This window comes from Malaclemys terrapin, chromosome 1 (assembly GCF_027887155.1).
Source record: "Malaclemys terrapin pileata isolate rMalTer1 chromosome 1, rMalTer1.hap1, whole genome shotgun sequence".
NCBI classification, from domain to species: Eukaryota; Metazoa; Chordata; order Testudines; family Emydidae; genus Malaclemys; species Malaclemys terrapin.
In genome coordinates, this window is record NC_071505.1 from 222,832,532 (window position 1) to 222,856,323 (window position 23,792).

General features: G+C 43.6%; 1 protein-coding gene across 4 annotated transcripts in view; it reads left to right on the forward strand.

Annotated features, from left to right (window-relative positions):
* The first annotated feature begins 2,206 nt into the window (after positions 1-2,206).
* The window catches only part of ANOS1 (anosmin 1), a 190,975-nt gene continuing 169,389 nt past the window's right edge, over positions 2,207-23,792 (forward strand). For all 4 annotated transcript variants that reach the window (XM_054008140.1, XM_054008166.1, XM_054008149.1 and 1 more), the window contains exon 1: positions 2,207-2,542. In XM_054008140.1, the coding sequence (XP_053864115.1) occupies positions 2,336-2,542 (207 nt within the window). In that variant the 5' untranslated portion in view covers positions 2,207-2,335. The remainder of the gene's footprint in view (positions 2,543-23,792) is intronic.

Here is a 23,792-nt window from a genome sequence, read left to right on the forward strand (position 1 = left end):
TTTTATTGCCGTGTAGATATACCCCTATGGCACACTGCACTGATTTGTTTTTAAAATTTCCCTCCCTTGCAGAACCCCTTTTGGTAGGTTGTGGTAGCACTGCCATCAGACCGGTCCCCCTCTGCCACAGCAGCTCCCTCAGACACAGCAGGATGAAATTTGTAAGTGCTATTCCCCAGCCACCCACAGGGTGAATCTGGCCCATGGACTTCTATCGAGTTACCCCAGATTTCTGCCAGTGACCCAAGGGCAGAATTTGATCCAGAAGTACTTCAAACCAGAAAAAGAAATTAAAAGTGAAGACTTTCCTCCATCCCTATTATAGCTACATATTGCAAGTGACTGACTGAAACTCGTGTCTAATGTTACCAAATTCCTGTGGATTGTCACACCTAGTCCAGGCTCTTTTTTCTTTCTTACATCACACTCAGCACCAAATTATAGCATTAGATATGAATGTCCTTGCTTTAGGCTTAACAATGTCCTTGATTCATAGGCTTAACAACAGTCTTTAGGGTTTGAGTCTCCCTTGATATACTTGTGTATTGCCTGCTGTGGACATAAGTTGCCCGCACGTGTTCAGGGGAGAATAACCTCCTTGGGCTTTTTGCTTACATTACACTGTTGTCAATCTAGGGGTGAGGAGAGCAGCGTTACACTGGTGTAAAGCTAGTATAAGTGAGGTCATTCACAGCCCTTGTTATATATTGATTTGATTGAAGGACATTTTTCCAATGTGTATTTAGCTGCATTTTAAAATATATTCAGCAAAAGAGACTCCAACAGCCTGTAGATCATTGACATAATCTATACATTATTTTGACAGTAGACATATTTACACCTCCTGTAACGGCCCCAAATCTCAGCTCTGTCAAGTGATACAAGCTTGCGATCACCTAGTTTGGGAGATTTAATCCACAGACTACAGTTAGGAAAGAATACATTTGCTCCTTCTATTCATATGATTTATTGCAGCAATTGGAGTTTACATACAGTATTTTAAAATTAATGCATAATGTAATGCATGTGCTTTGTACTGTGTGCATGCACTGTCAATACACAAACTAAACAAAAAAACCCAGAGAGAATAGTTGTTGTATGTGTATTTTAGCTATTTAATTTTAAAAAGTGCAAGATGTTAATCATTTTAATTTTGTAGTTGTTACCTAAAGGCACTGGACTAATGACGTATAAAAATTAATTTTTAAATAACACACTAGGATGAGATTTTATGGGCTGAGATTTTATGCATGCTCCAGCCTGGAACAAATGGTTAGCACTGATTTTACTATGGGAAAACTCCCAGTCTTCCATAAACCCCAAGCTTCAATTTCACTACACCTTTTTAGACCTTAACAAAGAGAAGACTTAGAGGAATTGTCCATTAGCTGAATTTCTCAAATTCATTTACATTTATGAATGAATATATCTGAGTTCGTAAGTAAAAATAAGGCATATGGACACAGCAATACTATTAACAATAGAACAAAGTAAATGTGAGTTTTGACAGTGAAAAATCAACAAACCCCAGGGTATGCAAGATGTGTGCGTCTGTGTGCATACTGGGTGTGTCCATTTAGGTCTATATGCCTTAGTCGGGCTGTGGATGTCTGTGGTTGTGTTTGCCTAGGTGCATTAGGCATGTTTGTATCCGAGGACACGTAGGTGTACCTGTTTAAAGGCCAGATCCGGCAGGTTGCTACGTGCCTTCAATTCCCTGCGATGTCCGTGGGAGCTAACAGGGCACCTGGCATCGTCAAGCCGTGTGTGTGTGTTTAGGAATGCCTGAGTCTGTTTGCATGTGCTCTAGGGGTGTCTGTGTTTGCGGTGTCTATGTAGGAACAGCTGAGGGTCCGTGTAGGCAGGGCTGAGTGCTAGTCATGTAAATGGGGTGGGGGGAAGAGAGAGAAGGTTACTGTGCAGGGTCTGTGTTCCAATGTGTTGCAGCAGCCCAGGGTGTATACAGTATGTGTCCAGGGGACCTCGGAGAAGTTCACCAGCTCCCCCGCATTCTCTGTACCCTGCCTGCGGTCAGGCAGCCCGGTTCTGCTGTCACTCCCATTTCTTGCAGCCAATGGCACAGCCTGCTGTCACCCTCACCCCACCCCCTCCTGGGAGTAAGGGGAGGGGTGTGTGCTGGGGAGGGGAGGTCGGAGGGGAAGGGGGGGGGGTGAAGAGAGTTGAATGATTGAACTTTCTTGTTTAGTTTCTGCAGCGCTGAGGTTTCCCCCCCAGTCCAGTCCAGCACCAGATCGGTGCACGGGAGCTTATCCGGACGTCTCTTGCTCTCTGCGGCACCCCCTTTCTCTCCTCAGCACCCACCCACCGCACGGCGATGGTGCTAAAGGATCCCGCCGTGTCTCTGACCCTTTTCCTTTGGATTACGGCTTCCTGGGGCTGCCTGGCTGCAGCTGCCGGGGTTGCTGCTGCTCGCAAGCAGGACGAGTCTTTCTCCACGGTCAGTGTCTACAGAGCCAGATGCACCTCCAGGTGCCTGAGCCTGCAGATCACTCGCATATCTGCCTTCTTCAAGCATTTCCAGGTACGGTACCAGCGCAATAGGGAAAGAGAGACCCCGCACCCGCACCTTGCCCCTCGCCACGCGCTCTCCACGCGTGCAAGCCCTCGGCACGGTGACGCTGCTGGGCAGTGTTGCCCAGGTCTGGAGAGTGCACGTTCAGGGCGGGGTGCTGTGGGGGGCGGGATGGGGTGCGAGTGAGTGTATATGGGACGGCTTGGACTTCATCGCCTCTTTGCAAACTTCTCGGGCGGGAGTTTCCAAAAGGGGCTGCTTATGTCGCAGGATGTACATTTCCCCCCACCACGTCCTTGCGATCGCCCCAGAGGTTGGGCAGGTGGAAACCCTTAACGCCAACACAAGGAACACCCAGGGCGACCAGAACTAGAATGAGCGATATTTCGGACCAGTCCTCACGCTGTGCAAACAAGACTTTGATCCTGGCACCGGGTCTTGACGGGGCAGATTGCTGTGCTTGCTGAGTGTTTAGCTAAATGCTCCCGTTGACTATTAATTGCATTTGTAAATGTCCTCGCCCTGCTGGAGCCGGGGTTGTTTGTGCAGCGGTTGCTGGCAGGGTTCTTTCACTGAAGCGGGCAGTTTGTGCCAGGGGAAGGTCGGTGACTTATGCAGACAGGGCAGCTCTCTTCCCTCTCACAGGTGCCCAGTTTGCTTTGCACTTCTGTCTCTGATAGTTACTTTGACAACACAGGACTTGCAGCCCAGAGCCTCCGAGGGCTCCTGAATTCATGCCCGGGCAGCAGGCGATGTTCTGGCATGGTTCGCTGGCCGCGCGCGTCTCTGGTTTTTAGGAGATTTAAGAGCGGTGTGAAAACTAAATAGGACAAGACACTGGTGCCTTGCGGGTGTGTGTGTGTGGGGGGGGATTAAATGCTGAAGAAAGTCTGAGGGGCAGATGATCTGAGTTTTGGTTGCTCTGCTGTTAAGAAGCAAGTGTTTATTACGGTTCATTGTAGTTGGAGTTCTATTATGTTCTACTTGAACATAAGAGGATGCTTTCTTAAGGGCGATGACCAAGAGTTTGTAGCATCTGTTCCGATCCGCCAGAATAAAAGCGGAGGGAGTTGGTGATTATACTAGAACTACAAACTATGCGACGGGCTATGCAGGACAAATGTCTACGTGGTGGTGAAGAAAATGATAATAATGCTGATGATGGGGGAGGAATGGAACACGACATTGGGATATAGGTCGAGGTGCATGATTTCGAGACCTGTCTGGAGTAAAATGAACCACACCTAAATTGGTGGGTCAAAAAGCATATAGAACATCGCGGACGAGATCTTCTTAGGAACTCGTGTATCCAACTTGTTATGTCCACACCTTCCCTCTCCCGTTCCGACCTCCCCACCTGTTCCGCGGTGATGAAAAGACTGAACTGCATCGACCAGAAGGAAATGGTGATAACACTTTAAATTGCACATAACAACAGCCCTATCTCCCCTTAATAAACTGGCCTCCCACCTATTTGAACAGAAGGACTCATTAGCATTGTAGAGATATGTCCCAAAATTCAGATGGGGAAAAAAGGTGAGAGGGAAGTGATTGTGTTTCTCTACTCTGTGCTTTTAGAGTGCACTGAAACAAAAACTGCTAGGGAAATAGTTGCATAAAGCCCCTTTGTTTATCAGAGCAAAGGAGTTCACATGAAATGTTGGGCTTTTTAAAAACCGGATCACAGATTAATATTTTAAATTCAATTGGAAAATAAAACCCAAATGTTTTAATGTTTCGATTGCAACAGGAGCTTTCTGGTAGTATCTGTAGCTGAATTTAAGAATAAAAAGCCTGGGAATGCAAAATAGCTCCTCTTAATGGGGGTGGAGAGCTTGGGGTACTATAATGACTGTCCATATGAGAAAGAAAGGGCAAGGGGAAAGTATTTGAACCTGCATATTCGCTTGTGTGGCAAAGAGCACGTGCAGTCCCAAGGTTTTACCTGAAGGTGTCCAGGATTTTGAAACAGCAAAGTGCTTGCTATGAAAATGTCTTCGGCTCAGAAAATGTCTCGAAAGCAGGAAAAACATGAAAAACAGTTCTTTATCTTGGAGTGGGCTTAGTATTTTTTATTGCACTGTCAGTCGGTTGTAACTTATTTGTTTTAGAGTTTCAGTGGGTAAGGCGCCAGTTTAAATCAAGCCAATTCCTAGTGAAAGGCTTTTTTTGTTTTTTCTTGGCATGATTTCTTTTCCGAAGTAAAACTGCTGACAGAATGCACATTGCCAAACAATACTGATTACATTTTAATTAGCTAGGGTGAAATAAGCTGCAAATTACTCAGTTAGGACTTAATAACGGGCTGCTTTTTTTTTGTAATCAATTGCAAATCTTGGAGTTTTAACCCTAACCTGGTAAAGCACAATGAAATTAATCTAAATTACAGAGGATTAAGCTCCCTTTAGATATGAAACGACTGTAATGTTTAGAAGAAAACGATCTCGTTTATAAAAGTTAAGCTTCCCATTGTCTTTTAATGAAAGAAGGAAGGACTGTTTCATAGGGTGCATTCACTGTTTGATATGCATAATAGACCACAAGGTCATACAAACCTAGGCAACATTATTCAATGATGAGAACTACCCTCAACTTCCATCTCTAAAGTAGCAGTTGCTGAAGTTCTTTCACTGCAGAGAATGTCACATTATCTCATTATCTGACTCAGCCTTTGAAGTGACCCAAACATTAACTCAGCCCAACAGCAAGAGTAAAGTTCTGTATTGTCTCACTAAAGATCACATGAAGAACAGGCAGTGCCAGTGCTTAATTTGTAATGAAAGGTGCTGGGCCTCAAGCAATTGTTTTACTTTCATAACTGATGCAGCAAGCCAGAAGTGCCAGGGCTATGAACTGCTAAGCCAGAGGCCTGGGACAAATTAAGTATTTTGAGAAGACCTTCTGCTTTTCCTCATCCCCTAAATTGCAGTCACTCAGTAGTTGGGGGCCAGCCAGATAGCTCTGGAGCACAGCGGTGGGTGGGGCTGCTGCTGGATGACACATGACTCACGGGGGCTGCCCTACATTGTAGAGTGGAGGGTTCTAAAAACACACCATTTAGGGTGTGATAGCAGAAATATCAAGTCATGTGAACAATGAAGAAATCAGTGAAGGGTAAGGATTATTTCTATAATTCCAGGCTATTCTTTTCCCCATTGTCCTGCCCAGAGCTAGTCAATATTTTTCAAATTTTCAAAATGTTGACTATATTTTTCATGAAGAAAATGGAATTATCACCATTTTCATCATTCTTTAAATCACCTCTAGTTTTGACTGGAAGTTGAAATGCTCTGTTTTCTTTAACTACACTGCCTCGGTTTCTCCATGGAAATGATAGTAACTACCTCTGAGGGGTGTCTGACACCTGAGATACCCCTCTGATGCAGCCCCACACACCCATTGAAGGGTGCACCTTCACTAGGAAGAAGGTGTGTTCTAACCATGTTTTAGCTAATGTGAGGTAAAACCCTTGGTAAGACAAGGCAATTTGTAGTTTTCATACACATTAGCAAGTTCTATCCTGTGGCCCCCATACTCACTGATGTTTATGAGCACCTCACAATCTTCAGTGAGCAAACTAGGGAAATATGGTTTTGACAAAAATACTATAAGGTGGGTGCAAAACTGGTTGAAAGGCTGTATTTAAAGAGTAGTTATCAATGGTTCTCTGTCAAACGGTGAGATTGTATTTAGTAGGATCCCACAGGAGTCAATCCTGGATTCGGTACTAGTCAATATTTTCATTAATGACTTGAATAATGAAATGGAGAGTATGCTTGTAAAATTTGCAGATGACACCAAACTGGGAGGGGTTGCAAGCACTGTGGAGGACAGGATTAGAATTCAAAACAACCTTGACAAATTGGTGAATTGTTCTGAAATCAACACGGTGAAATTCAATAAAAAGAAGTGCAAAGTACGTCAGTTAGGATGTGATACTGTTGTGAAAAAGGCTAATGTCATTCTGGGGTCCATTAACAGGATGCATTATGTAAGATGTGGGGTTTTTGTCTCAATCTACTCAGCACTGGTGGGGCCTCAGCTAGAGTACTGTGTCCAGTTCTGGGCACCACATTTTAAGAAAGATGTGGGCAATTTGGAGAGAGTCCAGAGGAGAGCAACAAAATAGATAAAAGGTTTAGAAAACTTGACCTATGAGGAAAAGTTTAAAACTTGTTTAGTCTTGAGAAAAGACTGAGGATGGACCTGATAATAATCATCATATATTACTCTGCACCAAATTCTACGCCAAAAAAATTAAAATTCTGCACACATTTTAAAATTCTGCATTTTTTTTGTCAAACTAATGCAATATAATCTGGCTAGTTTCAATTATTTAGGCAATTTATTTAAACTACAATACAATGGATGGAGAATGGGAGTGGGGAGCATTGGAGGAAATCACCAAACCCCCTCTGTCTAATAGTAATATAGCTAGTATTGACCCTTTACTTCTAGTTATTAGTCAACAAATATATGCAGCCATATGCTCATTGTTACATCACAGGCAACTGAAGACCAAGTGAGGGCTGGGGACTCAAACTCACAATTTATACTGGCTACTGACCATCTCCAAAAAGTTCAGTTGCAATCAGTTCATGGAGTACATTTTGATAGGAAATTTTTTCAGTCCAAAAATGTAGACCAGTTCTAATCACTAAAGCACCATAAGCATGTATAAAGCCATACTGACCTTTACAATAAGGCTCCTTTACAGCACTCTAGCAATGTAAAGGAGCTTTAAAATTTTTACATCTGTTTTATACTCCTGGGGCAATTCACTAAGAACAGTGGGAACAATGCACTAAGCAGAGGCTGCTACATTCTCCTCTGCCCGAGGGAACAAAGCCTGCCCCACGTCTTCAGAAATACCCCAAAGCCCTTCCCCTCCACACCAAGCATGCTGCAATAACGAACAAGAGGGACAGAGTGTCTCTCTCACACACGACTACCAATTCCTCCCCCCTGCCAGGCGGTGATTTACGTGTCTACCTGCTGTTCTTGGTGCCCAAACTGACCAGTCTGCTCTGCCAGGGAGTGGGCACATGACCGCTCTTGCAGCTTCCCTTTGCTTCCCCATCAGAAGTCATTTTTCTGCGGGTAAAGAAAGAAATCTGTAGGGGCCATGAATTCTGCACACACGCAGTGATGCAGAATTCCCCCAGGAGTAATATATGTTAAGGGCTGTTATGAAGAGGACTGTGATCAATTGTTCTCAATGTGCACTAAAGGTAGGACAAGAAGTAATGTGATTAATCTGCAGCAAGGGAGATTTAGGTTAGGTATTAGGAAAAACTTCCTAACTATAAAGAAGGAAGAACAGGCTTCCAGGGGAGGTTGTGGAATCTCCATCATTGGAGATTTTTAAGAACAGGTTAGACAAATCCCTATCCGGGATGGTCTAGTTTTACTTGATCCTGCCTCTGCACGGACAGCTGAATTTGGTGACCTTTTGCGGTCCCTTCCATCCTTACATTTCTATGATTCTCTCTTGCCTTTGACCCTGGATTGACAAAGAGTCATTGGCACAGGGGCCCTGGGCCTTTGGTCTCTCACCTGTCTGTAAGGTGCCCTTACCAGAGTCATTCTCATACTGTCCCTCCCTCTGTATCTCTGTCTCTCTCGCTGGCCTAATGACACATTAAGTATTTGTCCAAAGTGGAACAGCTTCAATAGGAGAGATTGAGGGTATCCTACATCAGAATATCCTGTAGCCCAGTGATTAGAACACTCTGCAAGAGGTGGGAGATCCCACTTCAAATTCTTTCTCCCCATGAGTGGGGAATTGAACCTGATTCTCCCACATCCCTGATGAGTGCTCTAACCACTGAGGTAAAAGTAATAGGTGGACAGCAGCAGCAGCAGCACCATCTCCTTTGGCCATTTTGCTTGGAGTAAGGCCTATGCCTAACTCATTCGTACAAGAAACACCTTAGGCACCTAAACTGTCTGACTTGAGAAGAGGGGTTGCTGGCTATGAATTGATAGTTGAGATAGGCACCTCCCTGCAGCCCAGACTTAGACACCTATCTCTCTGAGAGGGGTGGGGTTTAGAACACACCTTCTTTTGTCAGCATCTACCATTGGCGAGTTTACACATCTCCCTTGCCTAGTGGGCTGTCTTTTGTGGATTGCATTTATAGGTGCCTCTCTCTCCCCATTCATTGTATAGGGAGCCTAGGGCTCTAACTCAGGCTTTGTGAATCACATTGTTCCTGTGATTTTCTAGGTGTCTAAAATTTAGGTGTTGCAATGCTTAGCATTCCAATGCCTAAATCCTTTTGTGGATCCGAGCCTGTGATTATTATAAATAGCTTCTTGGGTGATATGATCTACCAGAGGTAAGGAGTTGGCTTGTTAAGGAGTTAGTTTTACACAAACCACTGCAGTTTTTCTCCAAATATCTTCCTCTATTCTCTTCTACCAAAACTTGAAAGAATCCTGTTCTTCTAAGACCTGAATCCTTAGATCCTTGTATTTAGGCAGTGTACTGAGAAGACAGTTCCATACATGTATTTACTTCTTATATGCCCTCATGCTACTGCAAGCCACATAAATATGTTAGGCCAGAATACTGGCTTACTTGCTTCTGCAGTTTACCTTAAATAAAATATCTGAGAAGATATATATTTTCAAGGAGGAGGATGTATAATGTTGTATAGTTCTAATGAGGAATAATCAAGCCACTCAGTCTAAACATTTGTTATATTCAGTAAACAATAATTATAGTGTGGTGAGAGAATGTTCTTATCATTCTAAATGTACCATTTTCCTGTCAACAAATGAATTTAGGAGAGCTAGAGTTTTGGCAGACCAAATAAGGCACTTTTAAAAAAAAAAAAACTCTCCAATTTTGCTGTGATGTTGCACTCCATATGCTTTATGTAAAAGGTCTCTTGTAAGGTATCATTACAAAGATTATGATCTACTGAGTGTGTTCATCCTATTGGTTTGCATGTATTGTTTCTATGTCTGGAGTTAGGAGAATAAGATATAAACTTGTATTACTGATGTAAACATGTCAAGTGGAAGCCATTAAGGGTGCTTCAGAATCAATCATCTGTAAATGGATCTGTTTACTTGCAAACCTTCCCGTACCTGCCAGTCAGCCTTGGAAGAATGGAGAATAGGGGTCTCACAGGACATGTGACCATGTCACCTGGTACTGGAATCCATCTTAAACCTGGTGCTTTTCCATTTAAAAGGAGGGGTGGGGACCCAGAGAGACAAAAGATTCCTGCCTGGTGCCAAAGCTATAAAAGGGGGTGGAAGAGAACAAAGGAGGTGGCTAGTATGAGAAATCCCCGAGTTAGAACTAACAAGGACTGTGCCAGGGGAAAGGATTGGGCCCAGACTAGGAAGGAGTCTAGTCTGTGAAAGAAGCTTATTGGAACATCTCTGAGGGTGAGATTTACCTGTATTCAGTTTCTTAAATATATTAGGCTTAGACTTGCATGTTTTGTTTTATTTTGCTTCGTAACTCACTTTGTTCTGTCTGTTATTACTTGAAACCACTTGAATCCTGCTTTTTTTACTTAATAAAATCACTTTTGTTTATTAGTAAACCCAGAGTAAATGGTTAATACCTTGGGGGTGGGGGGCAAACAGCTGTGCATATCTCTCTCTCAGTGTTATAGAGGGCGGACAATTTATGAGTTTACCCTGTATATGCTTTATACAGACTAAAACGGATTTATTGGGGTTTGGATCCCAGTGGGAACGTATGTCTGTGTACTGGAGATAGGTGATTTGCTGAGCAATTTTTGATTAAAGTCTGAAGCTTTGGGGGCACGGACCAGATTGTGTGTCTGTGTTACAGTAGGCTTGCATGTCTGGCTCAACAAGACAGAGTTCTGGAGTCCCAAGCTGGCAGGGAAGATGGGCTCAGAGGTAGTTTCAGCACATCAGGTGACAGTCCCAAGGGGCTCTCTGTGACAGAACCCATCACATTTGCATCCTCAGTCACTTGTGGGTACAAATAATTATATGCGCAAGTGATATGATTTAGATATCTTGCTACCAGATTGCACCCCCAAATCAGGTAGCTAGTTATCTAAATGCCACCACCTCTTCTTGAAAAATTATCACCACCCCAAAATTGATAGCTCTTGAAACATTTCAACTTTAATTGATTGCAGGTGCAAAAGTTGTAGGGCCAGGTTGAGGCCCCTGAGCAAATTTGGCCCACAGTGCTCTGCTACAGAGGTAAGGGAGAGCAAATGTTAACTGCCAGTATAATGTAACAATTGTTACTGCACTTCTCAGGATATTTCCAGTTTCCACTCCATGCTTCATATGACACGGTGACCAAAACTTAGCACAATATTGTGCATGAGAATACATTCATTTACATAGATCAGTGGTTCTCAAATTTATTTGATCGGGACTCCCTTCTTTGTGTCTGTAATAGTTTACACACGCACACGCACACACACACACGTACATATACTGCCACCCAGCTCTGAAGGCAGAGTGGAGAGCAGCGACTGCTGCCTGGGCACCCAGCTCTGAAGGCAGAGTGCTGGCGGGGTGTCCAGCTCTGAAGGCAGCACTGCACCAGCATCTGCTCAGAAGTAAGGGTGGCAAGGTGAAAAGTGATATTTGTTATCACTTTTCACAGCAGACTTATCACCCCATTGCCACCCTTCGGCGCTGCTGCTGCTACCCCAGTGCTGACAGCCAGAGCCCCGCCACCTGCAGGTGAGGTATTGTGGGGAGAGAAGGAGAGCCTGAACCTGGGCTGCCTTCCGGTGAAGGACTGGGGGGGCAGGGAAGGAGAGGTCTGGCAGCGGGGCTCTGGCTTTTTTGCCCCAGTGCAATGGAACTCCAGGTTTCCCCTTTATTCATGCCTCCTCGGTGTGCCTGGCCCTTCTGCATGAGCCCCAGCCACTCGGGACTGACAACCAGAGCCCTTAAAAAAAAATCCACACAGCTTGTGCCTCCCTTGACACATTCCCATGCCTCCCTTGGGAGGCCCACCCCATAGTTTAAGATCCACTGAGGATCTCCACGTGGGCACCAATGATACTGCCAAGAATGACCTTGAGCGGATCACTGCAGACTACGTGGCTCTGGGAAGAAGGATAAAGGAGTTTGAGGCGCAAGTGGTGTTCTCGTCCATCCTCCCTGTGCAAGGAAAAGGCCGGGGTAGAGACCGTCGAATCGTGGAAGTCAACGAATGGCTACGCAGGTGGTGTCGGAGAGAAGGCTTTGGATTCTTCGACCATGGGATGGTGTTCCAAGAAGAAGGAGTGCTAGGCAGAGACGGGCTCCACCTAACGAAGAGAGGGAAGAGCATCTTCGCCAGCAGGCTGGCTAACCTAGTGAGGAGGGCTTTAAACTAGGTTCACCGGGGGAAGGAGACCAAAGCCCTGAGGTAAGTGGGGAAATGGGATCCTGGGAGGAAGCACAAGCAGGAGAGCGCAACAGGGGAGGACTCCTGTCTCATGCTGAGAAAGAGGGACGATCGTTGAGTTATCTTAAGTGCCTATACACAAATGCAAGAAGCCTGGGAAACAAGCAGGGAGAACTGGAAGTCCTGGCACAGTCAGGGAACTATGATGTGATTGGAATAACAGAGACTTGGTGGGATAACTCACATGACTGGAGTACTGTCATGGATGGATATAAACTGTTCAGGAAGGACAGGCAGGGCAGAAAAGGTGGGGGAGTTGCGTTGTATGTAAGAGAGGAGTATGACTGCTCAGAGCTCCGGTATGATACTGCAGAAAAACCTGAGAGTCTCTGGATAAAGTTGAGAAGTGTGAGCAACAAGGGTGATGTCGTGGTTGGAGTCTGCTATAGACCACCAGACCAGGGGGATGAGGTGGACGAGGCTTTCTTCTGGCAACTAGCAGAAGTTGCTAGATCACAGGCCCTGGTTCTCATGGGAGACTTTAATCACCCTGATATCTGCTGGGAGAGCAATACAGCGGTGCACAGGCAATCCAGGAAATTTTTGGAAAGTGTAGGGGACAATTTCCTGGTGCAAGTGCTGGAGGAACCAACTAGGGGCAAAGCTTTTCTTGACCTGCTGCTCACAAACAGGGAAGAACTAGTAGGGGAAGCAAAAGTGGATGGGAACCTGGGAGGCAGTGACCATGAGATGGTCGAGTTCAGGATCCTGACACAAGGAAGAAAGGAGAGCAGCAGAATACGGACCCTGGACTTCAGAAAAGCAGACTTTGACTCCCTCAGGGAACAGATGGGCAGGATCCCCTGGGAGAATAACATGAAGGGCAAAGGGGTCCAGGAGAGCTGGCTGTATTTTAAAGAATCCTTATTGAGGTTGCAGGAACAAACCATCCCGATGTGTAGAAAGAATAGTAAATATGGCAGGCGACCAGCTTGGCTAAACAGTGAAATCCTTGCTGATCTTAAACGCAAAAAAGAGGCTTATAAGGAGTGGAAGATTGGACAAATGACCAGGGAGGAGTATAAAAATATTGCTCAGGCGTGCAGGAGTGAAATCAGGAAGGCCAAATCACAGTTGGAGTTGCAGTTAGCAAGAGATGTTAAGAGTAACAAGAAGGGTTTCTTCAGGTATGTTAGCAACAAGAAGAAAATCAAGGAAAGTGTGGGCCCCTTACTGAATGAGGGAGGCAACCTAGTGACCGAGGATGTGGAAAAAGCTAATGTACTCAATGATTTTTTTGCCTCTGTCTTCACGCACAAGGTCAGCTCCCAGATTGCTGCACTGGGCAGTACAGCATGGGGAGAAGGTGACCAACCCTCTGTGGAGAAAGAAGTGGTTCGGGACTATTTAGAAAAACTGGACGTGCACAAGTCCATGGGGCCGGATGCGCTGCATCCGAGGGTGCTAAAGGAGTTGGCGGGTGAGATTGCAGAGCCATTAGCCATTATTTTTGAAAACTCATGGCGATCGGGGGAGGTCCCGGATGACTGGAAAAAGGCTAATGTAGTGCCCATCTTTAAAAAAGGGAAGAAGGAGGATCCGGGGAACTACAGGCCAGTCAGCCTCACCTCAGTCCCTGGAAAAATCATGGAGCAGGTCCTCAAGGAATCAATTATGAAACATTTAGAGGACAGGAAAGTGATCAGGAACAGTCAGCATGGATTCACGAAGGGGAAGTCGTGCCTGACTAACCTAATTGCCTTCTATGATGAGATAACTGGCTCTGTGGATGAGGGGAAAGCAGTGGATGTCTTATTTCTTGACTTTAGCAATGCTTTTGATACTGTTTCCCACAGTATTCTTGCCACCAAGTTAAAGAAGTATGGGCTGGATGAATGGACTGTAAGGTGGATAGAAAGCTGGCTAGATCGTCGGGCTCAACGGGTAGTGATCAATGGCTCCATGTCTAGTTGGCAGCTGGTTTCAAGTGGAGTGCCCCAAGGGTCGGTCCTGGGGCCGGTTTTGTTTAATATCTTTATTAATGATCTGGAGGATGGTGTGGACTGCACTCTCAGCAAGTTTGCAGATGACACTAAACTAGGAGGCGTGGTAGATACACTAGAGGGTAGGGATCGGATACAGAGGGACCTAGACAAATTAGAGGATTGGGCAGAAAAAAACCTGATGAGGTTCAACAAGGACAAGTGCAGAGTCCTGCACTTAGGATGGAAGAATCCCATGCACTGCTACAGACTAGGGACCGAATGGCTAGGTAGCAGTTCTGCTGAAAAGGACCTAGGGGTCACAGTGGACGAGAAGCTGGATATGAGTCAACAGTGTGCTCTTGTTGCCAAGAAGGGTAACGGCATTTTGGGCTGTATAAGTAGGGGCATTGCCAGCAGATCGAGGAACGTGATCGTTCCCCTTTATTCGACATTGGTGAGGCCTCATCTGGAATACTGTGTCCAGTTTTGGTCCCCACACTACAAGAAGGATGTGGAAAAATTGGAAAGAGTCCAGCGGAGGGCAACAAAAATGATTAGGGGTCTGGAGCATATGACTTATGAGGAGAGGATGAGAGAACTGGGATTGTTTAGTCTCCAGAAGAGAAGAATGAGGGGGGATTTGATAGCAGCCTTCAACTACCTGAAGGGGGGTTCCAAAGAGGATGGAGCTCGGCTGTTCTCAGTGGTGGCAGATGACAGAACAAGGAGCAATGGTCTCAAGTTGCAGTGGGGGAGGTCCAGGTTGGATATCAGGAAAAACTATTTCACTAGGAGGGTGGTGAAACACTGGAATGCGTTACCTAGGGAGGTGGTGGAGTCTCCTTCCTTGGAGGTTTTTAAGGCCCGGCTTGACAAAGCCCTGGCTGGGATGATTTAGCTGGGAATTGGTCCTGCTTTGAGCAGAGGGTTGGACTAGATGACCTCTTGAGGTCCCTTCCAACTCTGATATTCTATGATTCTATGATTCTATGATATAGATAATAGCATTATGACATTTTTGTTCATTCTTTAACTGATTCTTAATATGGTCTCACATCTTGTATTCTTTTCTGACTAGTTTTTGACATCTAGTTCTCTTACCTGAATGATTATAGTTAACTTCAAACTCAATGATCTCTCTGAAAAGCTCAAATTGTTGCTGTAAATATGCACTTGCACTTATCTACATTTAATTTAATCTGTGCAGACTGCCTACTCATCTAGCTTTGTTAGGTCTTTCTCTTTAGACTAACAAATAAATGTGTGTCAACTGCCAGTGTAGCTATTTTAATATTTAAATCCTCTTCAAGATCATTAATTATGTTAAATAATGCTGTTTCTAGCAGGTATCTTTGGGGCACCCCAGTGATAACTTTCTTCCATGTAGACAACCTTATCATTTATCCAGACTGTTTGTCTTCTGTTTCTTCACCAGTTTCTAATTCCAGATAGAATGTTACCTCTCACCCTATGACTACCTAGTTTCCGCCTTTCTAGAGGAATTTTCTCAAAGGCTTTTTGAAAATCCAAATCCTCTTTTCACTAGATTGTTTGTAACATATAGAATTCAGTGTTGGTTTGGCTATCTAGTCTTATATTTGGTATAATCCCCTTGTTGAGATCCATCATCATAGACTCAGGAGACATATAGATATGCTAATCCTTTTGAAGGACAGAATCTGAGTGGATCAACAGTTTAGATTGGAGGCTGATGGTAGCACATCAAAAGCACAAATCATTCAAAATGTTGGAAAATCAAATTATGGATCTGAGACAGTATTAAAGCTTTAAGGCAGAATCTTGCTCTGTGATATGGGTCACTCTGATTTCAATGGGAGGTTTGCCCACTTTCCACAAGGCTGAATTTGCTCCTTATAATCCTGCAATTTTGACTGATCAAATTTGGGACCTTTAAGTTTGGAGAGTGTCCCTTTAAATTTGAAGTACTTTTGTCTGATCATGTCTTAAGTGTAACTTAACTATAGAGAAAGATAAGGAAATAGTGGATTTATTGAGGAATAAAAGTTGGCAAGGTACTTCCATCCTGCTACATTTTGCTTGTGGCTGCCTAAACATTCTTAAAATAATACTTGTTACTGTCATGCCCTTCAAAAACAATTTTCATTTTATTTTAGATAGTCTGACCTAGAGACCTGATACAAAAATATATTTTCAATGGGAATATTGTTGATATTAGTAGAGCTTGCATCAGGCCCAGTATTGATGTTATTTTTTAATCTGGAAATGTAATTCAGAGAAAGAAATATTCAACTTTTAAAAAGTCAATGGATACATTTTTTCTTGCAGTCTGTAGCAGCATGCTAAAGGTTAAGGAGGGCTTAATCTATTAAGTGCTTATTTTAAATTTAACTTATGAAAACATCATTCACTATCTGCATATGGACTATTTCTGTGATTAACTCGTGTTCTGAAATACATTAAAAATGTATTTGGTTTAGTAAGCTTCCTATGAGGAAAAAGTCAATGAGCATCTACGATAGCTTAAAAAAACAGTCTGATCTTCCTGTACGTTGAACATTTGTAATTTTGCAGAGGGCAAATTTCCTAGGAGTGAATGTCAACTTTGTGGGCCTGTGAAAGGAGATTATTATTTACAAGCTGATCCTCTTCTCTTGTGACATAAAAATCATGTTAATTTTTCACTTCCACTGTTATCTGGAATTAGTAGAGATCCAGCTCTATAAACAGAAAGGATAATCTTTTAGAATTCATATTTTTAAAGGCAAAATGATGACTAGTGGGTGTAGCCTAGGAGATAGGGTATAATGAAAGAGAGGAAACATTGTTTATATTTACTTAATTATTCAGTACTTAGCAATGAATAAGTTATGGGTTCTTTGAACAGGTGTAAATTTTGTGACAAAACAGGACTCAGAATAGGAGGTAATACTGTGGAACTGCATTCTGCCATGTGATCATGAAATAGTAGAGTTCATGATTCTAAGGAATGGTAGGAGGGAAAACAGCAAAATAAAGATAATGGATTCCAAGAAGGCAGACTTTAACAAACTCAGGGAATTGGTAGGTTAAGATCCTTTGGAAAGCAAGTCTAAGGGGAAAAACAGTTCAAGAGAGTTGGCAGTTTTTCAAAGGGCACAAGAGCAAACTATCCCACTGAGTAGGAAAGACAGGAAGTATGCCAAGAGACCATCCTGGCTTAAGCAGGAGATCTTCAATGATCTGAAACTCAAAAAAGAGTCCTACAAAAAATAAAAACTAGGTCAAATTACAAAGAATGAATAGAGACAAATAACCCAAGTATGTAGGGACAAAATTAAAAAGGCCAAAGCACAAAAATGAGATTAAACTAGCTAGCGAGAGAAAGGTTAACAAGAAAACATTCTACAAATACATTAGAAGCAAGAGGAAGACCAAGGACATCGTAGGCCCATTATTCAGTGGGGCGGGAGGGAACAATAGCAGAAAATGTGGAAATGGCAGAAGTGCTAAATGACTTTTTTATTTTTGTTTTAATCAAAAAGGTTAGTAGCAATTGGACATCTAACATAGTGAATACCAGTGAAAACGAGGTAGAATCAGAGGCTAAAATAGGAAAAGAACAAGTTAAAAATTACTTAGACAAGTAAAATGTCTTCAGGTCATCAATACTTGATGACATATGTCCTAGAATACTCAAGGAGCTGACTGAGGAGACATCTGAGCCATTAGCGATTATCATAGAAAAGTCATGGAAGAGAGATTCCAGAGGACTAGAAAAGGGCAAATATAGTGCCAATCTATAAAAAGGGAAATAAGGACAACCCGGGGAGTTACAAACCAGTCAGCTTCACTTCAGTACCCGGAAAGGGAATGGAGCAAATAATTAAGCAATTAATTTGCAAATACCTAGAAGATAACAGGGTGATAAGTAACATTCAGCATGGATTTGTCAAGAACAAATTGTATCAAACCAACCTAATAGCTTTCTTTGACAGGGTAACAAACCTGATGGATACGGGGGGAAGTGGTAGATGTGGTATATCTTGACTTTAATAAAGCTTTTGATACTGTCTCGCATGACCTTCTCATAAACAAACTAGGGAAATGCAACCTAGATGGAGGTACTAGAAGGTGGGTGCATAACTGGATGGAAATAGTTCCTAGAGAGTAGTTATCAGTGGTTCACAGTCAAGCTGGAAGGGCATATTGATTGGGGTCCTGCAGTGATCAGTTCTGGGTCCAGTTCTGTTCAATATCTTCATCAATGATTTAGATAATGGCATAGAGAGTACACTTATAACGTTTGCAGGAGATATCAAGCTGGGAGGGGTTGCAAGTGTTTTGGAGGATAGTATTAAAATTCAAAATGATCTGGACAAACTGGAGAAATGGTCTGAAGTAAACAGGATGAAATTCAAGAAGGACAAATGAAAAGTACTCCGCTTAGGAAGAAACAATCAGTTGCACACATACAAAATGGGAAATGACTGCCTAGGAAGGAGTACTGTGGGAAGGGATCTGGGGTCAGAGTGGACTATAAGCTAAATATGAGTCAACAGTGTGACACTGTTGCAAAAAAAGCAGACATCATTTTAGGACGCATTAGCATGAATGTTATAAGGAAGGCACGAGAAGTAATTCTTCCACTCTACTCCACGGTGATTAGGTCTCAACTAAAGTATTGTGTCCATTTCTGGGAGCCACATTTCAGGAAAGATGTAGACAAATATGAGAAAGTCCAAAGAAGAGCAACAAAATGATTAAAGGTCTAGAAAACATGACCTATGAGGGAAGATTGAAAAAATTGGGTTTGTTTAGTCTGGAGAAGAGAAGACAGAGAGGGGACATGATAACAGTTTTCAAGTACATAAAAGGATGTTGCAAGGTGGATGGAGAAACACTGTTCTTTTTAACCTGTGAAGATAGGACAAGAAGCAATCAGCTTAAATGGCAGCAAAGGCGGGTTAGGTTGGACATTAGGAAAAACCTCCTAATTGTCAGGGTGGTTAAGCCCTGGAATAAATTGCCTAGGGAGGTTGTGGAATCTCCATCACTGGAGATTTTTGAGAGCAGGTTAGACAAACACCTGCCAGGGATGGACTAGATAATACTTAGTCCAGCCATGAGTGCAGGGGACTGGACTAGATGACTTCTCAAGGTCCCTTCCAGTCCTATGAGTCTATGATTTTATGTTTCCCACAGCTGGGCCTTATGGTCCTACAAAATCCTCTGTAGTCAATGGAAAGATTACCACTGATTTCAGTTGGGTCAGATCAGACAGAAGCACTGATACTTGCTTTGTCAGCCAAGAAGAAGAGCACTGTGAACCTTCTGTCCCACGTGCAATTCTATCCCTGTTCCAGTCTTTTAATGTCCCAGAGATAAGAGGACAAAGAAAGAGGTCTGGGAATTTGAATGTTACATTTCAGGCATCTGAGACTTGAAAGTATCACCCCTTTCTTCCCTGATTAAAAAAAAAAACAAAAAAACTCACTGTATTTTTTGTGGTGATGATTAATACATTGGCCACCACTTCCTCCCTTCTTCCCTCCAAATATTTCTAGATATGGGGCGAAATCCTGGCCCTGTTAACTTCAGTGGAAAACTCCCCATTGACTTCAGTGGGCCCATGGAATGTTTGGATTGCAGTAGCAGTATAAAATGTGTTTGCAGTTTATGAAAGCATTGTAATATAGAAAATAGTCTTCCGGGAAAAGAGATAGTTGTGAGGGCACCAGATATGGTAGTGCCTTAATATGCTAAAATCTATTGAGAGTACTACTAACCACATTGTTATATAGTACAAAAAGTTACAGGTGTGACATCCTCTGGCCCTTATAATTTAGTGAAGTGATGTCACACCACCAACTTATGAAAGTCTACCTGAGAGCAAAGACCTCATCCTTTCACACACTTTCCACCTGTGCTTCTTTAGGCAGCTGATATTGCAACCCAGTTGCCAAGTTTTCAGGTGGATCCAATAACAGTATAGCATGGATGAAAGAACAGATATCGGAATTTCTGTGAATAGATTTCTGCTGCTCACATTCGCAAGTGAAACAAAGATTGAACTTGGTAGCGAGAACAGGATGGCAATAGCCTCTTACCTCTAGCTAGTGCAACGACTGACTCCTCTCTCCTTGCTTATTTTTCTCTCACTATATAGATCTCTGTCTCTATTTCTTTTTTCCTGGATCCCTACCCCTCAGTTTTATTACTGAATAACCTCCAAAATAACATCTTTGCACTTTAAGGCTATGCTTTTACAAGTAATCACACTTCAGACACACTGCTGTGATTTGGTATTGCCACTGCCTTCCTGAGACAGAGCCCTGTAATTCACATTAATCTGTTATTATTTTTGTTATTATTTATTTGTATTACTGGAGCTCCTAAGATCAAGACCTCATTGTGCTAGAACCTATACAGTCACTTATTGAAAAGTCCCTGCCCCAAGAGCTTGTAATTTAGATTACAACAGACCACATCATGGGAATAAACAAGCAAGATAGGGATGGGAAGAAAGCTGGGGAGATGAAGTAACAGTAAAAGGAGTCCCTAGCACAATGAGCATCAGTCATGGCTTTTTTAGAATTTAAGAACCGATAAACAGCTTGATTCACCCCTGCAATGGAGTTATACTGATGTAAAACTGGAGTAACACAGTAGTGAATCACACCATAATCTGTTTTTCCCCATTTTTCTTAGTCACAAAGTGTATATATAATATGTTTACTTTTGATCCATACATAGCAGCTCTGTCAAGAGAACTGCACATAGGAACCTTGAACTGTCCCATTTTCTTTTCAATTTATTGATTTATTTCTATGCCACTATGAGCTAATAGATCATGAACTAACCAACAGTCCTTTGATCACTGTAGATCTGCAGCTGGTGAAAGAAGCATGTGGGGTAGGTAAATTGACAGAAGTAGGTTGAAACACTCTTTTGATGAAGAAATTGTATCCCTCTGTTTCTTTACACAGTGCTGAATATCAGCTACAGGACTCATTTTACAGAGTAGTTAAGGAAAGGGGATGTTTTTGTTGCATCCTAGTGGCAGGTGGCAGCCTGCTGCTGGATCTTCATAATTGATATTTTTTTGAATTTTAAAACAGCAGGAAACACAACAGGCTATTTGCAAGTCAGCTGTGTAAACACATCTTCCATCCAGTAACCAATGAATTCTTGATGAGCAAGGAGCTGAATGGTATTGGATGTTATGTACCTAGCATATTAGCTTATCATGTTATAAAATTTCATTTAATCACACACACACACACACAAATCTTTAGTACTGAAAAGCACTGGAAAAAAATTCTTACTGGTGATCAAACCCTGGACAGTTATTTATAATTAAAAAACAGTTTGACTGTTTACCATAATTTTGGAAATCTTGCCACTCTCTAATTTCTACTAGGCAAAAAGGCAGCAACCTGGTCCAGACCTGCAAGCTAAAACAATAAACTTCAGCCATTTTCTAAATCACAAAAGGAGGAAGTATTTATAGTTTGTGAAATTCATGCCGGCTGTCTTTGTTCAAGGGATGAAAACCATTACTTTCATATAAATTAACATGTACCTATGTAAAAAACCTAACAAACTGTACACTGCTGTGTACTGACAGCCAGTAGCTCTTCTACAGTTTCTGGTCTTTCAGTTTTTCTTCTGATTTTTATTTGTTCAGTTTATAAAATGTCCCCATCTTTAAGATTCTGATGGTGGTATTTTCAGAAGAGTTCAATGTTGGCCAACTCTGTTGATCCTGCTTTGAGCAGGAGGTTGGACTAGATGACCTCCTGAGGTATCTTCCAACCCTAATCTTCTATGATTCTATGAACTCTGGTCCTTTTGAAGTCAATGTTAAAACTCCCATTGATTTTAATTGGAGGAAACTTAGACCAGTGGTCACCAACCCATCAATGATGATCGACTGGTTGACCTGGAACCTCTACCAGTCAATCACGATCTCTGGGCTGCTAAAAGTCTGGCAGCTGCAGCGGGGCTCAGGGAGGCTGCCTGCCTGCCATGGCCTCACGCTGCTCCTGGAAGTGTCTGGCTGCTGGCATGTCTCTGCAGCCCCTGGGGGGAGGCGGCTCTGCACGCTGCCCCTGCCCCCAGCACTGTCCCCGCAGCTCCCATTGGCCAGGAACTGGGGGTGGCACTTGCGGGTGCAGGCAGCACATGGAGAGCCACTGTCTCCCCTATCCCCCAGGGGCCGCAGGGACATGCCAGCAGCCAGACACTTCCAGGAGCAGTGTGGGGCCACGGCAGGCAGGCAGCCTGCCTGAGCCTCACTGTGCTGCTGTCTGGGAGCCGCCTGTGGTAAGTGCCTTCCAGACGAAACCTCCATCTTGCACCCCCTTCCGCACCCCAACCCCCTGCCTCAGCCTGGAGCCCCCTCCTGCACCAAACTCCCTCACCCTCTCCTGCACCCCAACACTCTTCCCAGGCCCGGAGCCCCCTCCTGCACCCAAACTCCCTCCCAGAGCCCACACCCCTCACCCCCTCCTGCACCCCAATCCTCTGTCCCAGACAGCACCCCGTCCACCCAAACTCCTTCCCAGAGCCTACGCCCCTCACCCCTTCTTACACCCCAATCCCCTGCACCAGCCCAAAGCCCCCTCCTGCATCCAAACTCCCTCCCAGAGCTTGCACCCCTCACTCCTGAACCCCAGCTCCTGCCCCAGGCTCAGCCAATGCACACCCCACAGTTGAGAGTGTTACACTGATTTGTGACAATCCCTGAAGGATTTTGGATCTATAAACCACAAATGACACTAATAAAAAGTAAAATTCATGAAATATCCTGTGGATTCTATGAGGTTAGGTGCAGTGTGACCATATGACCCCTGCACCCAAACTCCCTCCCAGAGCTTGCACCCCTCACTCCTGCACCCCAACCCCCTGCCCCAGGCTCAGCCCTGAGCCCCCTCCCACACTCAGAACCCCTCAGCCCAAGCCAGAAGCCTGCACCCCATCCTGTATCCGAACGGCCTGCCCCAGCCTGGTGAAAGTGAATGAGGGTGGGGGAGAGCGAGCGACAGAGGGAGGGGGGAATGGCGTGAGTGGGGTGGGGCTTCGGGAAAGGGCTGGGGCCTTGGGGAAGGGGTGGGGTAGATCCTGGGTTGATCTTAAATTCAAAAAGTGATTTTGTGCGTAAAAAGGTTGGAGACCACTGACTTAGACCAATGATGACTGCTTTTGAAAAATCCATTATGAGTGTTGTATTAATTTCAAGGGTCAAAAGAGTTAAAGGTGTTATAAAACCAACATAAAACAGTGAGGGGTCTGGGTTTTTTTCTATGGAGACCTTGATTTACTTGGTTTCTTGGAAAACACCAGAAAGCACCCATTCTAAAATTGAAAGTTTATTGGTCAAATACAAAAAGAGCAAGAAAGGAAACAAGCATGTATACTGAAACTGAAATTGAGTGATTATGCAAACCAAACTTAGTCAGACCCTATCAAACTCTCTCTCCTTTTGACATTAAAATATCAGTCTCTTATTTTGATTAATAACCTTTATTTGATGAAACAGGTTAATTTTATTCTCAGTCCTGAAATGTGAAGGGCATTCATATATCCTGTTTTTAACAAACAGACAGACACAAGGTGGAGGAGAGATAGCATAGAAAAGATGGGTGAAACATGGGTTTGTTGATGTTTTTGGAACACTGGGCTGCTGATTATTTAGGACTGGATGCGTTTACTGGCAAGTCAACCAAGACATCTGATGCTTGGACTCTGGTTCACATTCTGGTCATGGATCTCATCTCATTGGATCCTATCTCCATAGACAAGGCAGGTTTGGATGAATAGAGTATAGCTGATTTCATGATTCAGTGAAAAGCCGAGAGAATGAGAGATTGCATCAGAGGAAAGAACCGATGGCGCCAGAAAGCAACCCAACAAGGGAAGGGAAAACCAGTACAGGATCTTATGTCACCTTTGTGGT